General features: G+C 37.2%; 3 protein-coding genes across 3 annotated transcripts; 1 reads left to right on the top strand and 2 right to left on the bottom strand.

Moving 5' to 3' along the window:
• Nucleotides 1-2,212: 2,212 nt before the first annotated feature.
• On the bottom strand, nt 2,213-5,316 carry mars2 (methionyl-tRNA synthetase 2, mitochondrial). The gene is made up of 3 exons (XM_008420571.2): nt 4,791-5,316; nt 3,771-4,105; nt 2,213-3,496 (listed from the first exon to the last, which is right to left on the bottom strand). The coding sequence occupies exons 1-3, from the start codon at nt 5,065-5,067 to the stop codon at nt 2,327-2,329; spliced, it is 1,782 nt and encodes a 593-aa protein (XP_008418793.1). The 5' UTR covers nt 5,068-5,316; the 3' UTR covers nt 2,213-2,326.
• A 469-nt stretch (nt 5,317-5,785) lies between these two features.
• LOC103471523 (magnesium transporter NIPA2) lies at nt 5,786-10,299 on the top strand. Its single transcript, XM_008420569.2, has 6 exons — nt 5,786-5,913; nt 6,167-6,299; nt 7,146-7,202; nt 7,445-7,535; nt 8,153-8,313; nt 9,018-10,299. The coding sequence occupies exons 2-6, from the start codon at nt 6,167-6,169 to the stop codon at nt 9,620-9,622; spliced, it is 1,047 nt and encodes a 348-aa protein (XP_008418791.1). The 5' UTR covers nt 5,786-5,913; the 3' UTR covers nt 9,623-10,299.
• A 537-nt stretch (nt 10,300-10,836) lies between these two features.
• timm8a (translocase of inner mitochondrial membrane 8 homolog A (yeast)) lies at nt 10,837-14,728 on the bottom strand. Its single transcript, XM_008420572.2, has 2 exons — nt 14,494-14,728; nt 10,837-11,514 (listed from the first exon to the last, which is right to left on the bottom strand). Exons 1-2 carry the CDS (start codon nt 14,602-14,604, stop codon nt 11,353-11,355), a joined length of 273 nt encoding a protein of 90 aa, XP_008418794.1. The 5' UTR covers nt 14,605-14,728; the 3' UTR covers nt 10,837-11,352.
• Between the last annotated feature and the right edge of the window lie 259 nt (nt 14,729-14,987).

Below are 14,987 nucleotides of genomic sequence, written 5' to 3'. Positions count from 1 at the left end.
AGAGTTAAAAAGCTTATTTATTCCAGTAATTCAATTAAGCTTGCAAAAATTCACTACACACAGCGAGACACATGTCAGTGTTTATTAATTTAGATTATCATTGAAAACTCCAAAATTGTTTCTGAAAATGTTAATTTTTATAACCTACGCACCGATATAAGACTTGGAGTCCAGCAGACAGTCGTTGGAGAAAAAGAACTGCCCCCCAGGCAGAATGTGAGCTGCATTCTATGAGTGCTGTTTCTAGATGGCTTCCACTAATGGGAAGTTTAGTAGAAGGAAAAAGCAGGATAGAAAAAAGTAAAACCTTACAATTCTAAAATAAATGCTTATACTGTACAATACATGGACATTACCCAGTATGCTATTTCTGTTTTAGGAATATTGTATTCAGATTTTTATTTACTGTGAACTATCAGAATTAGTGGAAACTAGGAAAAAAATGCATTTTCTTAATAAGCAGAATGCTTTTGGTGAAAATTGCAGAAAACCCTCATTAAGGTTTGAATTATGGTTGTATATAGGGTAGAGATGTGCCGATCAGGTTTTTTCCTGCCGATACCGATCACATAATTTTTTTTTTATCATAAACACTACCGGTTACATTATGTGGAAAAAGGAACCATGAATTCACCTTAATTTAGACAAAAACTKGTTTTTAATAACTTTTTCCAAGAAGAAAACTAAACAAAACAGGCATTCTGCAAATTGTACTGCTATCGGTAATACTATGTTTAACAGACTGATAACGTATGAAGGCTCTGAAGAGGCTAAATAATTCAAAGAGCCAAAATAAAACCTCTCAACATATAAAACTTAACATTCAAAGGCAAATACAGGATCCATTACAATAAACAATCCAGAGTTACTGAATGAAAACTTCCTGTTAGCATGGCGGCTAGCTGATTACTGCTAGTTCTGAGTGGCTGTTTCTGACTGAGCGGAGTAATTATGCAGAACAKGGAGGAGATCGATTTTTTTTTAGAGATTATCTGTCTCATGTTAGGACAGCGAAAGTTTTAATACGTATGTAAAATGTATTTTTTTAGGTTAGATGCTGCAGCTTTAAGCAGAGGTTCCGTGTGAGAGTCACTACCAGGTGGAGCAGAAGCTAGCGCGTAGCAGCGGTTCAGCAGCGAGAGCAGAACCAGCGTCTTACATCGCAGCTCGAAGACTTAAATAATTTTGCGGGTTATTTGTTTAGCTTTCTGACCGTCATGCTAATCCAGGTGAGTGTTTGTAGCTGTGCGCTGCTTTACCTGCTGTCTGATCCTCCATATGTCTTTTTTACTGCAGTGAGCCTCGATGTAGCCAAACTCCGTCAAGTATGCCATTGTTTTTATGTCATATTAGATTCGTCATGTTGATGCATTTTGACGTGCTTCAATTTTCCGCCGCAACACGCAAACGTCCCCATTCACTCAGTGTGTTATATTTCCACATCGCTTAGGATTTGTTGCTGCGCGTTTGCGCAGTGTGAAGGAAAGAGGAGACCAGCTGCACAGGCAGGCTGCGAAATGAGAAGCAGGTGATCGGTATCGGCAACAAGAGACAATGATCGCCGATCACCGATCATGCACTTTTTCACGAAAATCGGCCGATTATGATCGGTGACCGATCGATCGGCACACCTCTAATATAGGGTTAGATCCTCAACCCCAACGCTGCTTTTCTGAAGACGAAGCATAACGCAACCAAAACCTGAAGAGGAATTTTATGAAATCTGTAAAACATAAGACAATAAACAAGTGTAGTTGAAGTATACATTATAAAGTCTGAATGGTGTTTGTAGATGAAAGTACGTGTGTAAAGTATTTAGCTGTGAAAAAGTTACGTTTTTAGTAGGATGTTCCATTAATTTCAATGGGGCCCAAGATAATCACAAAACGCTGAATATTTTATAAACAGAAGATATCAATAGCAAAAGCCATAGCTGTAATGTCCTGAATGAACAGAATATTTTTAAAGTTGAATAGTTGAAATAACAAAATATGTAGTAAAGTGGTATAAAGTGTATGGAAAATAGTGGAGGAACTGACGAGGATGAATGCTCTCAGCATTCACACTAATAAGCTCTTGAGATACATTTCACTCTGTATTTTATCTACTCTTTTGCTGTCACTAATTTTGAGATTCAGCTTTTACTATATCTTTTATATTGCCATAACGAATAGTTTAACATGTAAAGCATAAAAAGGTTCTGACAATGTTGTAGTTTAAGTCAGGATATTTTATTGTAACAGACAGCTTGAACATATATTTTTGTGTTCCAAGGTTATTTGATATCAGTTAAAATGAAACTACTACATGAAATCGGTCACCTCTACTATGCAGGTTTTTTACTTTTCATTGTTTTTTGTTTATCTCCACTCTGAGTTTCCAGTCTGCTAAAAAGCAACCCACAGTTTGACCCCAATGGCCTCCCTTCAAACGAACAGTCCGTTCCGAAATATCTCCCCAAAAAATCCAGATCTTTCCAGCTTCTCTCTTGTGACTGCACACCGAGTCTAGTTAGCAGCCTGTCGGAAATCTCCGGCACCACCGGCTGGAGGAGAGTCCCATAAACCCTCAAGCATTCGAGAGTCAAGTGGATGATTGTGTCTAACCAGCGGCCATCTTTGCTGTCCTTCCTGTCCAGTTTCCAAGGTGTGTGACGCTGAATAAAACCGTTAGTCTGTCTAACGCATGTGCTGATGGCTTCCAAAGCTTTATACACCTGCATGCTCTCGTAGTGCTTCTCTACCACAGTGGACAGACTTCTTACAGTTTCCACCATGTGATAATCTTCCTCCACCGCTCTGCCGCGCTGGTCTCTGGGGAAGGAATGACTGCAGAAAGCAGGGTAGACCTGAGCTGGGTTGAGGGCTGGAGCTGTGCAGCGGTTCAGCAGACCACCTAAAGAGTCTGCGAGCTCCGCATTGAGAAGTTTTAGCACTTTGTCGTGAGTGTAGTCGCAGTCTGTGTCTGGGACGCCCTGACGCAACAGGAAGTACCTCAAGCCATCATTTGTAAACATCCGAGAGTGCTCAAAAGGATCCACAACGTTACCCAAACTTTTCGACATCTTCCTCCCTCCCACAGTCCAGTGTGAGTGAACGTGGATGACCTGCGGCAGAGGCAGCCCAGCTCCCAGAAGGAAAGCAGGCCAGTAGATGGCGTGGAACTTCAGGATGTCCTTTCCTATAACATGGTGGGCAACGTGCCACCACCGCTCGTGTTTCTCGGGGTAACCGACAACCGTGAGGTAATTCACCAGAGCGTCCAGCCATACGTAGATGGTTTGTTCGGGATCTCCTGGGACCGGTATGCCCCACTGAAGACGGCTCCTCTGGCGGGACACGGAGAGGTCGGGAAGGTCTTCCTGCAGCCACTGCAGAACGGCCTGATGGAAACGCTCCGGCTGGACGGCACTGGGATTTTTCACCAGCCAGTCGAGGAGGAGAGATCGAAACGAGGATAGACGGAACATATAGTTCTCCTCTTTCATCCACTCCACCTGGAAAGCAGTCATATAATTTATAAAACCTCAGTAATGGAGTACTAGTATAGAAATCTGATCTTGTCAAAATTGGCAGTGAATAAATGAGGAAATAAATTAATAAAACTGTAAATAAATACATAATACAAAAAGTGTAAATGGATAATTCCAACATATTCCCAAATTTATTTTCAATTTAATTTCCTTTAATACAATTTACAATTTTATTTTCACATTTATTTATTTGTCAATTTTGGCAGCCCGAGCCCGCGACATTCACATTTCCATTTACCTTATGTCCACTCTCGAGTGACACTTTGACCTCCTTCCCCGATGGGTCCAGAGCATCGCCGACCTGCGATGGCGTGAGGAAGCTTTCATCTTGTGTGGAGTACCAGCCCTCATAGCTTCCTTTGTAGATGAGCCCTTTGTTCCAGAGCACTGACCAGAAATGCTCCACGGCCCGACGGTGTCTCTGCTCTGTGGTTCTGATGTAGTCGGTGAAGGACACGCTGCAGCTGCTGAAGAGAGTTTCAAAACGCTGAGACACTTCAGTACAGAAAGTCAGAGGATCTTTCCCTGCAGCGTCAGCCGCTTGCTGGATTTTCAGGCCATGCTCATCCGTTCCTGTGATTTAAAAATATACATTGGTTTTATTATATTAATCATTAAATCTGCAGTGTAACAAAATATGGAGAGCTAATACTATGAAGAAATAAAACAGCAAATACAGGGAATCAGATTGAAAATAAAATGTGTAAATAAATAACATTTGCAAATATGATAATTTTAAATTTTATTTCCTTATATTTAGACGTTTCCTTATTTTAAATTTCCTCACATACAGCTTCAGAATTTTTCTTATTTATTTTCTATTTAATTTCCTCATTTATTTGGTTTTATTTCCTCTAATTTATCCAATATTTTATTTCCTTATTTTAAATTTAATTTTCAATTTTGGCAGGATCAGTCTTCTATATCAAGAAACTCATACGGTTCGTCTTATGTGTCAAATAGGCCGTTTAACGTTTTCATAAAAATTATGAAAATCAGTAGGGAGACTAATGATAACACTTTGGATGCACCAAAGCTTCAGAGATATGCTCTATAAAAAGCTGCAGATGTAATTACAGTAAAAGCTGGTTCTACGAAAAGTTTTTATACAGCATTTTTTCAGATTTCTATAAATAAGTTTGAAACTTGTGTCGTGTGTCACGTTTTGTTTCAATCCCCAACTATGCACTACTTTGTGCTGGTTTATCATATTCAATCTGAGTCAAATACTTTGACTTTTTGAGGATGTAGGGTTTACCTGTGGCAAATCTTGACTCAAATCCCTGCAGGAGTTTCCACCTGTGTAGGCAGTCAGCAATCACGGCTGAGTAAAGGTGGCCCAGATGAGGAGCAGCGTTTACATAGAAGATCGGGGTTGTTATGTAGAAACACTTTTCTTTGCACAACTGACTGCTGCTCCTACTGCATTTCAAAGCTGAGCTCCACAGTCTCTGGTCTTCTGATAAAACTCCTCTTTGCTGAAATCTATGAAAAGTCTTCCAGCCTCTGGTGACTGTATGAAAAGGAAACTTCATCGTTGTATCTCAGATGGCTCCAGCAAGACGAGGAAACTCAGTCCAGGGAGTGAAGAGCTGAAAGCGGCTAAGAATAAGTAGCCTACATGGCAGATGTGACAATATTCGTGTAGAAATGCTTCAGTTAAAGAGATTTTAGTTATTAAAAATTCCTTTGCATAAGTGTACTGTGCATGTGTTTAGCCTGCTGCTCAAGGTTAGCGCTGCTTCCGGTATCTGTCGACAACAATCCGCCAACCAATCAGAACGCTGAAAAGACTGCACCACCAATCAGATCACGGGATTTCTATTGACAATTTTTTTTCAATAACTTTATTGGCAAAATTAAGAAAATACTTTGTAAAATACATTTAGAAAATATCTCTGTTGTTTAGCATAAAGTTAGATTTTATTTTTATATAATTAAAAATTTTGTTAAACCTTTTTATGTTAATTAGAAGTTAAGCTTGAAGTTTAGAAACTCGTAGTAGACTTTTATGATATTCATATTGCCAATATTATGTTTTTTTATTTTCAAATCACGTATTTATTTGAAAATAAATAAAAAATAAATTTAATAATACAAATTATGAGGATATGTAAATAAATTATTACATTATACTCTAAATATAAATGTATTTCAAAATAAAATTATTATTTATTTATTTAATAATTTATTCAGTGCCAATTTTATTGATTGCGTGCGCTGCTTGCGTCGCCAGCTTGGAAATGCTGCATACACAGACGCAGGCTACTTGTCTTTTCGTTTCCAAAGCAAACACCAGGAAGTAGCGCAGTTACCGTTCTCGGCCAATCGGGTGCACCATTTCCTGTTGTCATCTAAATGAGGCCAAGTCGACAATCGAGGTAAAACATTTTATTAACAGTTTCACTCTTCGGTTGAACAATGCTATTTTCAATGTAATGTGGTTAGAAACAGTTTTTTTTTTCATCGCAAAGTGACTTTAATTTGTTATAAAAGTTGGTTAAACTAGTCGGGGGTGTCATCTAATCATGTGATATCCACACATGATATCTGTTGCTTGACTTTCATACTCGTTTTTTTTTTGTTTGTTTTTTTTTAATCTGGTTGTAACTCGCGTTTTTTGGGGTTTTACAGATGGAAGTTAACCGTTTGGACTTCTACATCGGTCTCTCTTTGGCTGTGAGCTCCAGTGTTTTTATCGGGTCAAGTTTCATCTTGAAAAAGAAAGGCCTGCTGCGATTGGCCAGCAAGGGCTCAACGCGAGCAGGTAGTGACAGTCCATGATAAAGGTCGAAGTGCTTAAAATAATTAAACAAAACCTTAAAATGTACTATAACTGAGATACAAGTTACCTCGGAAGAGGATTAAAAGAAGACTTCTGACTTTAATGCTCCTCCAGGAGGAGAACAAACCTTCTAGAGAAACATGTCGGATTTAAATATTTTTTTATGTGGCCCCTTAAAGTCTAAGAATTCTAAGAAGAAGAAAAACGGGGGTGGAGGACATGAATTCTAAGAAAAACAATTCAGAATTTCCTACAAAATGGCTGATTAATTTAAAGTCTAAGTCTTTTTATAACCCAAGTCACACTGTGTGTTTTTCAGCACAATGCTTTTGTCCACAAAAGAGAAAAATTATTTTTTTTTAAGGGCTTTTGGTCCAAATGTTATTTTCTTTTTTTTTAGATGCCCAATGGGTGTTAATAATATAATAATGCTAACATGCCAATTTTATTTGTTCATTCCTATACATGTATGCTTAAAGTCAGTAACCGCAGTTTAAACAATTATAAATATTGTGCCTAATGAGGATTTCATTAACAAAAGTTTCCAACGAAATACAAGATTTTAGATTTTATTTAGTAGACAGCAATAGTTAAGGGTACCATATATTGATTTAAGATTTTAAGATGTTGTTTTGATACATTTTTCTATACAAGACAAAATTACAAGCCACATTAGCATGTGTGAGAATATCCACCCACTGTGGATTAGGTGTGTTCTAATGCACCACTGCTTCTCACTTCATTATACAAATTGCCACTAGAACTTTTCATTATTGAAATGAATAATGTTTCAACCAGTACCATGACACTGCTGCTTTTATGTTACAGGGCAGGGGGGCTACGCTTATCTGAAAGAATGGCTGTGGTGGGCTGGGCTCATTTCAAGTAAGACGATGATTTACTGTGGTACAGCTATGTTTCTCCACTCTGCGTGTGTGTTGTATTGCCGATCAGCTACGACCAGAAATGATCTCATCATTGTGAAATGTTGTGGTTTTGTTTTTTGTTTTTTTTGCTTACTGGTATTCATATTCCCGTAAATAGCACATTTACACATGTGGGTTGAAGGAATTGTAATTTCTCAGAATTTAAGGTGACAATCTAATGGCGTATCTGATGTGTTACAGTGGGAGTAGGAGAGGGCGCCAACTTCGCTGCATATGCGTTTGCACCTGCCACACTGGTAACCCCGCTCGGAGCGCTCAGCGTACTTGTCAGGTATCCATCTCTCAAATTACTCAGTTAGGTTATGTTTTTGGTTGGTTTCATTTAGAATTGTCAAGGGAAAAGGGCTTAAAAAGATTCCTGCCACACTTTTCAGATTTGTATTTGTAGAGCAGTTTGAAAACCATAAATCATGCCCTTCCATTTTATAGTTATCTTCAACTTTTTGTGTGTGTCAGTTCAAATGGTCTATTTCTTTATGAAGAATTGATCCTACCAAAATTGGCAATATCTATAAATTCGTAAATAAATACATGAGAAAATCAAACAGAAAATAAAAAAAGTGCAGAGATGAATAATTACAATTATCTGCAAATATATTTATTTTACATTTTATTAAATCATATATTCATCCTCATAAATATAAATATTTATTTTCTCTTTGTTTTACAGTTTAATTTTCCACTTATTTATTGACAGTTTTTGCAGGATCAGACCTCCGTACATCTATAAAAGGAATATGAGCAGATGATTAAAAATTTACCTCCTTTACTTTACCTGAAATTGAGAAAAAACTAATAGAATATTTGTTCATTTTATTTTGCATTTCCTAAAAAATGCTTTGAAATATTTGTGCAAAAGTTTCACTAACAACACCATAACTTTCCCAGTGCTGTGCTCTCGTCGTACTTTCTAAATGAGCGGCTGAATATTCACGGGAAGATTGGTTGCCTGCTTTCCATCTTGGGCTCTACGGTCATGGTGATCCATGCGCCGCAAGAAGAGGAAGTCGCCTCGCTCAGCGCCATGGCTGAGAAACTGAAGGACCCAGGTAGCCTCATGTCTTTATCTGTGACTGTGGAATCTTTTGACAACTTGTAGACTTTTTTGCAAATTGGCCTCAAATCACCACACAGCTAAGGTGTTGTACATTTACCACAAATACCTGTTGATGCTTATATTACACAAAGCTTGTGATTTGCACTTTGATGCCAACTAGGGGCCAGTTACTCCAAGTTGGGCCTAAATATGCTCCTTTCCATACTTAATAGCTAAATGTCACAATAACAAATTTTAATAAATTGTCCCAGAGGTCATTGCCATAAATTATGTTGTTTTGATACAATTTTCAAGTAATATAATAGTAAAGGCATAGTAATGTAAGCACATCCTCTCAAAGATTAATAAACTTTAATTTATAACGACCATTTTAACATTGTAAGTGGAAGACATTTTAAATACACAAAATAATGACAACAAATAAAATGGACACTGAAATCTCTGTAAACAAAATTGCAAAAAGTGAGACTTTTATCATTCAGTGAGGTAGAAACCCCCCCCACAAAAAATACTATCTTGCAAATAGAAATGATCAATCATGTGATTGATTTAATACTTATTGTGACAGGCTTACCTAAAATTTTTTGTTTTTTGATCTGTGATCAAATTACCCAAGTACTTCATTTTGGATCTGCTTGACGAGCAGACATTCTTTGTATCTTTTTTCTAACGTTCCCTCCGAAATGTTCCCACCAGGTTTCATCGTGTTTGCCGTGTGCGTTGTTGGAAGCAGCTTGGTCCTGATCTTTGCCGTGGCTCCTCGCTTCGGACAGAAGAACGTGCTGGTCTACATCCTGATCTGCTCCGTGATTGGCTCCCTCTCCGTCTCTTGTGTCAAGGGTCTTGGCATCGGCATCAAAGAGCTGTTTTCAGGGACGGCGGTGCTGAAGAACCCCCTGTTCTGGGCCTTGCTCGTCTGCCTGGCGATCTGCGTCACCATTCAGATCAGCTACCTGAACAAAGCGCTCGACATCTACAACACCTCCATTGTCACGCCGATTTACTACGTCTTCTTCACCACGTCTGTCATGGCCTGCTCAGCCATCTTATTCAAGGAGTGGTTAAAAATGACCATTGATGGTATAGTGGGGACAATCAGCGGCTTCCTCACCATCATTTTAGGGATTTTTCTCCTTCATGCCTTTAAGGACATTACGTTTAGTGTGGACTCCCTCCCTTTGTACATGAGGAAAAGCCCTTATTGGTTAGTTGGAGGCCAGCAGCCTCACATGGCTCTTCCTGATGATGATGACTTGCAAGCAGATAATGATGGAAAGTTGTCAGCCAGAGGTGGTGACTAGAAAGGAGCCTCATGAATAAAAAAAAAAAGCAGCAGTATACTCATCCATACCTCTCAAACTTTTAAAACTTTTTTCAAGCAAAGCATCCACTGGATGAGGACATTGGCTTTTTTTTACCTTAGCATTGCCATCTCCGTAATGGATCTCATTTACTTTGGGACAAAATATTCTTTACATAATTTATTTTTGTTCACTGCTGTCTTTGATATTTCTATTTTTTTAAGTGTTTGTTTTGCTAATGAAAGCTTCAACATACAGAAGGTAAAACTTTGAACACATCACAATTTTTCATAGTAAACATATTTCTGAAGACGCCATTGACATGCAATTTTCCCCATATGTTGGTAGCAACCCAAGTAATACATACATAGAAACCTAAACAAGTTATTGTGATGTGTTCAATGCTTGTTTTATTCATGGTACATAGTTTAGCACTTTTTACTGTAATTAGAAAACTAAGACTTAGTGGATCAAATGTTTGCCCTTAAAATGTTGGTGAGCTACAGTATTACCTCAGCATTATGTTCAAAATCTAAACCACAGAATGTAATATGTGCCAAGGTGTATATTTAATTTTAATGTAACGTCTCATTAAAACAAAGGGCTTACAGTGGATGTAAGAAGTCTGGTAAAATGTCAGGTTTTTTGATGTAAAAAAATAAATTATTTCACAACTCTCTCTCTCTCTCACATTTCATTGATTATGTGAAACAATGGCACCAAGAAGAAAACTGGTCAGAAGCAACATGCAACAAGTTGCAGAAATTTCTGGTAATCACCGTTTTCCATATGATTGGGTGCCAAGACAAAACCCTTTTTGAATAAAGATAAATATCTAAAACCAAAAAGACATTTCGCACACTTTTACAAAATACTGTTACAAAAAAAAATCTCCAAAAAAACATGAGAAAATGTTATAGTATGATACTAAAGTTGGTCCTACAAATGGGTTTGTTGCACATTCCCAAAACCCACAGTGAAGCATGGTGGTGGCAGCATCATTCTTTGGGAGTGGAACTAGCAGAAAATAGTTTCAAATATCAATCGGTGTTGACAAAACCTTCAGGCTTCAGTTAGAAAGTGGAAGATGGAGGAGGAACTTCATCTTTTAACATTTTTTTTTATCACCTAAAGACAAAACAAAAACATGGCTTTACCAGATGATTAGCTTGGAAATGATCTCTTTCTACATCACAAAAGTCAGGGAATTTAGAAAGAGTGTGCAGATTTCTTACATATATTGTACAAGCATTTTAAAAAGGATGCACATACTTATTTGGCATTTTGTTTATTGCATATTTACAGTCCAGTCTGTTGAACACTGATCTTCAGTCAAGAGGTTGCAGGGTGATTTTACTGACATTGATTTTTGGTCCATGTATCTGAACAACATCTCCTCATAATCAAACTTCACAGTCTGAACTTTCCACTTACATGAATTCAAAAAGCTGACAGAGTCAGCAACAAACCACCAGCTCAATATTTTGCAACACTCGTCTTCCTGTAGTGACAAAACACAACCTTAAACTTTTACCCAGGTCTGTACACGGTTCAGACGTCAGGCACTTGTTTCCAAGGTAACACTTGTTGTGGTCTGTTTCCCAGGTGACTGGACTCTTCTTCAGCTTACTGTACAGACAGCTGAGTCGGGACCAAACAGCTTTCCCAGTGAATGCAGAAAATGGGTCCTTTTTATTTTTTAAACTTTTTTTCTATCAAACTTCCAGTTTTTAGTCCAACATCGTCTCGGAGAATCCACCCTTGCTCTTCTGAGTCTGTTCCAGTCTGTTCAGGATGAACTGGCTGGTGTCTATAAATCGCTCCACGCAGTTAACGAAACAGATTTCAGTCCTGGAATCCAGCTTGGGTCCCGGTTTATCCATGCATTTTTCCTGAAGACACAGACATAAACTATTAGAAGAAACATTTTTGAGACCGATCCACGTCAAACAGAGGGAAAAATCCTTCACTCTATTATATTCTACTAGAGGAAAGCCTAGTTTAACGAGACAGAATACGTGCACACGTACATTTTACACACTGGTTATGACAGGGATCTCCCCTGGAAAGCCCCCAGTTTAGCAAAACTAAACTTTTGTAGCTGCAAATGTTACAAGACCTTCCATAAAAAATAGCCTGTAATATTTGATAAGTATCTAATGTGTTGTCATTTGTACAGAATGTTTATTTTACTTCTATTTCTGAAAGAGTTTAAAAAAAATTTAACATTCACAAAAAGTGGAAGGATACATATTTAGAAAAAGCACAAAGGTTCCAACTTGGTAAGGAAAACAGACCAAAAAACATTACTGATACTGACAGTCTAAAGAGAGACTTGTGGTGTTGTTCTGTGTCATGTTTATGAATAGATTTTTATTTTTTTTTTATAATTTAAGTACAAGCACAAAACAGTCTAATGAGCAATAAACTGTCACATATTCAAAAGGTTTTGCACCTACATTAGTTTGATAAACTGCAAAAGATTTGATCAGTTTCATATGAACATATGCACTACTACAAAATTGCAGCAATGCATGTTCAATTCATTCAAGATGCAGATTACTAAAAATAAACTAGAACTCAAATATTAATACTTGTACACAGAAAAATGAATGCAATAAAGATATTTGTCCTTCACAGATATTTGATTCTATTACAACAACAGAACTAATTTAGTGTGAATAAAAAATATTTCTGGAGTTTAAGACAATTTAGCTCAATATTTTAAAGCACAGAAACAGAAAAACAAAAAATGGTCCAGATGAAACTTCTTATGCCTTACACTGCCACCCAGAGGCCTACGGGTGTAATTACAACACATCTCAGTGAGAAGTAAACTTGTTGCGGCCAGTCGGTTCTAAATTCAGTTAGTGTGAAGACTAGAGTCTGAAGTTTGTGAGGGAAACCGACTCGACCTCAATCATTGAATGTTTTGAGGCGGATGTGGACGCAGTCCATCCAGTACGTAAACCGGTCACCGAGGCAACCGCAAACAAATTTAGAAGTATAATTAAAAAACAACAAATAATAAACAAACACACAGTTTTAAAACAAACTAAGAGATACTAGGATATTTAACATTGAAATACAGTAAAAAAAAAAAAAAAATTAAAGGCTTTTTTAAAATAAACCAAGAAATTCATGTATTCTACAAAAGTAAAATGAGACCAAATTTAAAGAATTGCAAGTTCTGAATAGAATATTTTCCACAGAACAAATTAATTAAAAATTCTATTGTTTATTTGTAGTCTCATTCAAACATCTGTCAAGACAGGAATATTTGTAGATTAAGAACAACATTAAAAGTCACTGCTAAAAGTGGAACAGAAATATAGCCTGTCTGGATGCGAAGAATGATGTCGCCCTCACAAGTTTCCACAAGAGCTTGATGCGCTAAGTTGGCTTTAGTTGATAAATCCTGTAGTCTCTAATCTCGCAGCAGGTTCAGTTGATCCCCAGTCTTTTAATGGTAAAACAAACACCAGTCTGTTGGTGTAAACACCTATCAGTCAGGACAGTACAAGTCCCAGCTTAAGATGCTTAAAGGAAAGCCAATAATACTGCTCACCTTTCTTATCTTCTGATAATCCCGAGTACAACGTACAAGGTTTTAGATGAGTTTGTGGTCCTCATCAGAGAGAGAGATTGTTAAAAGAGCATAAATTAAGTGTTTTTTCAGTTTGGGTAGATATTATTAGTGGTGCTTTACCCTTCAGACCACCATGATAAATCTAGGTAATAATATCTGAATAATGTGGCTATTATGTAGGAGGCAACAACACTGAGTGGTAATAATAAAATAAATCAATTAGAGGGTGAAAATGTGCAGCAAAATGATCAATAAAAAAACTGTCTCATGGGTTTGTAAGTTAGCATTAAGATTTTTATGGTATTAGTATTTTTCTAAATATTGCTTAAACAATTTTATACACAAAATTACAAACCAAACAAGTCTCATGTCACACAGACCTGGCTGGCTGCATCAACAGTTTTCACACAACAACAAAATGCAGAAACTCCATTACAAGGCCCATAAGCATAAGATACTAAATTATATCTTATAAAAGTGTCTCAAAGATCGATTATTTATAAAATCAAGAAAATTTTGGACAACCCCTTTATGAGACTGCTTTACAGCAGCACAGTGTCATCAGTCAGAGGCTTCTTTAGATACGCTGTAACACAGCTTGCTACAGAAAATCCTTCCTAACCACATACATCAGACTCTAACACGCTTTAAGGAACATTGGATGATATGAGTTTCAACATTTAATTTCCCTTTGGTAGTAAGTATTTCTGAGTTGAATTGAAGCTTAACTGTTGAAACACCACGTGGCTTTGGTTGTAAGTGACGTAATGTGACGTTTGAAATAAGCGTTTTTAAGTGGCGTTTTACTCCTTTAATTGTACCTGCAGCCTGCGTCAAGAAAACCCTATTTTTGTGATTTGGTGATTTGTATTTACTTATATTATGCTAAAAAGGTACCGAGCAACAAATAAAAAATTAAATCCAAAAGTTTTGCATTTACGCTGTTTTTCTTGTTCTTACTCAGCCAAGTTATTAGCCTATTTTTATTTTACAGTGGGAAAATAAATATAACCAATTTCTTTAAGGTCCATTCAGCGCAGACGGAAAGTAAATATGTGAAGATAAAACTAAGCTGAGAAGCGGCGTCTAAGTTTCCCGTATGTCTATAATGAACAATATGTTCAGCCATCAGTTAATTAGGAAGCAGCGTTTACTTTAGGAAATTACTGCATGTTTACAACAAGCACGACATGTAATCTGTCTATAGCTGCTCCAACTGCACAAGTCCCTGTCGTAAAGAAATTGATAAAAATCAACATGCTGAACTGTGTTCGTCTCTTACCCAGCAAACCTCAGTCATTTGATGCACCAGCTGCTGAAATCTCTGTTTCTGAGACTCGATTTCGATGAAATGTTGAAGCTGAGGGTCCGCTGAAGCTCCTTGGCCGTCCATATCTGCTATAAAACGTCGAAGTACCGATATTTATTCTAATTATAAACGCGAGGAGGCTGTTTCTTGCTGACCTTCACGTGTGGGAATGAACAACGGGAAGCCGGAAGTCGTTCAGCCAATCACGAAGCACGTTTGTGTAGCAGAAGGTCACGTATGCGTAACTTCATGAAAATTTGACTAAAAAACATTTTTTTTAATTATATTGTATTATATTTCTAAAAGAAGACGTTCGGCACATTTTTATTAGTCTTTATTAGCCTGAAATTGCAACCACTTGTGGATAGTAATTTGCTTCATTTGCTTGAGAAAAATGTTTTTTTTTTTTTAAAGGAGTAGTTTTAATGCATTGTTTTTTACTTTCACTGTACTTTATCCTAACAGGG

This window comes from Poecilia reticulata, linkage group LG10 (assembly GCF_000633615.1).
Source record: "Poecilia reticulata strain Guanapo linkage group LG10, Guppy_female_1.0+MT, whole genome shotgun sequence".
NCBI classification, from domain to species: domain Eukaryota; kingdom Metazoa; phylum Chordata; class Actinopteri; order Cyprinodontiformes; family Poeciliidae; genus Poecilia; species Poecilia reticulata.
Note: the sequence above shows the minus strand (reverse complement) of the source record. Positions and strands in the feature narration are given on the sequence as shown.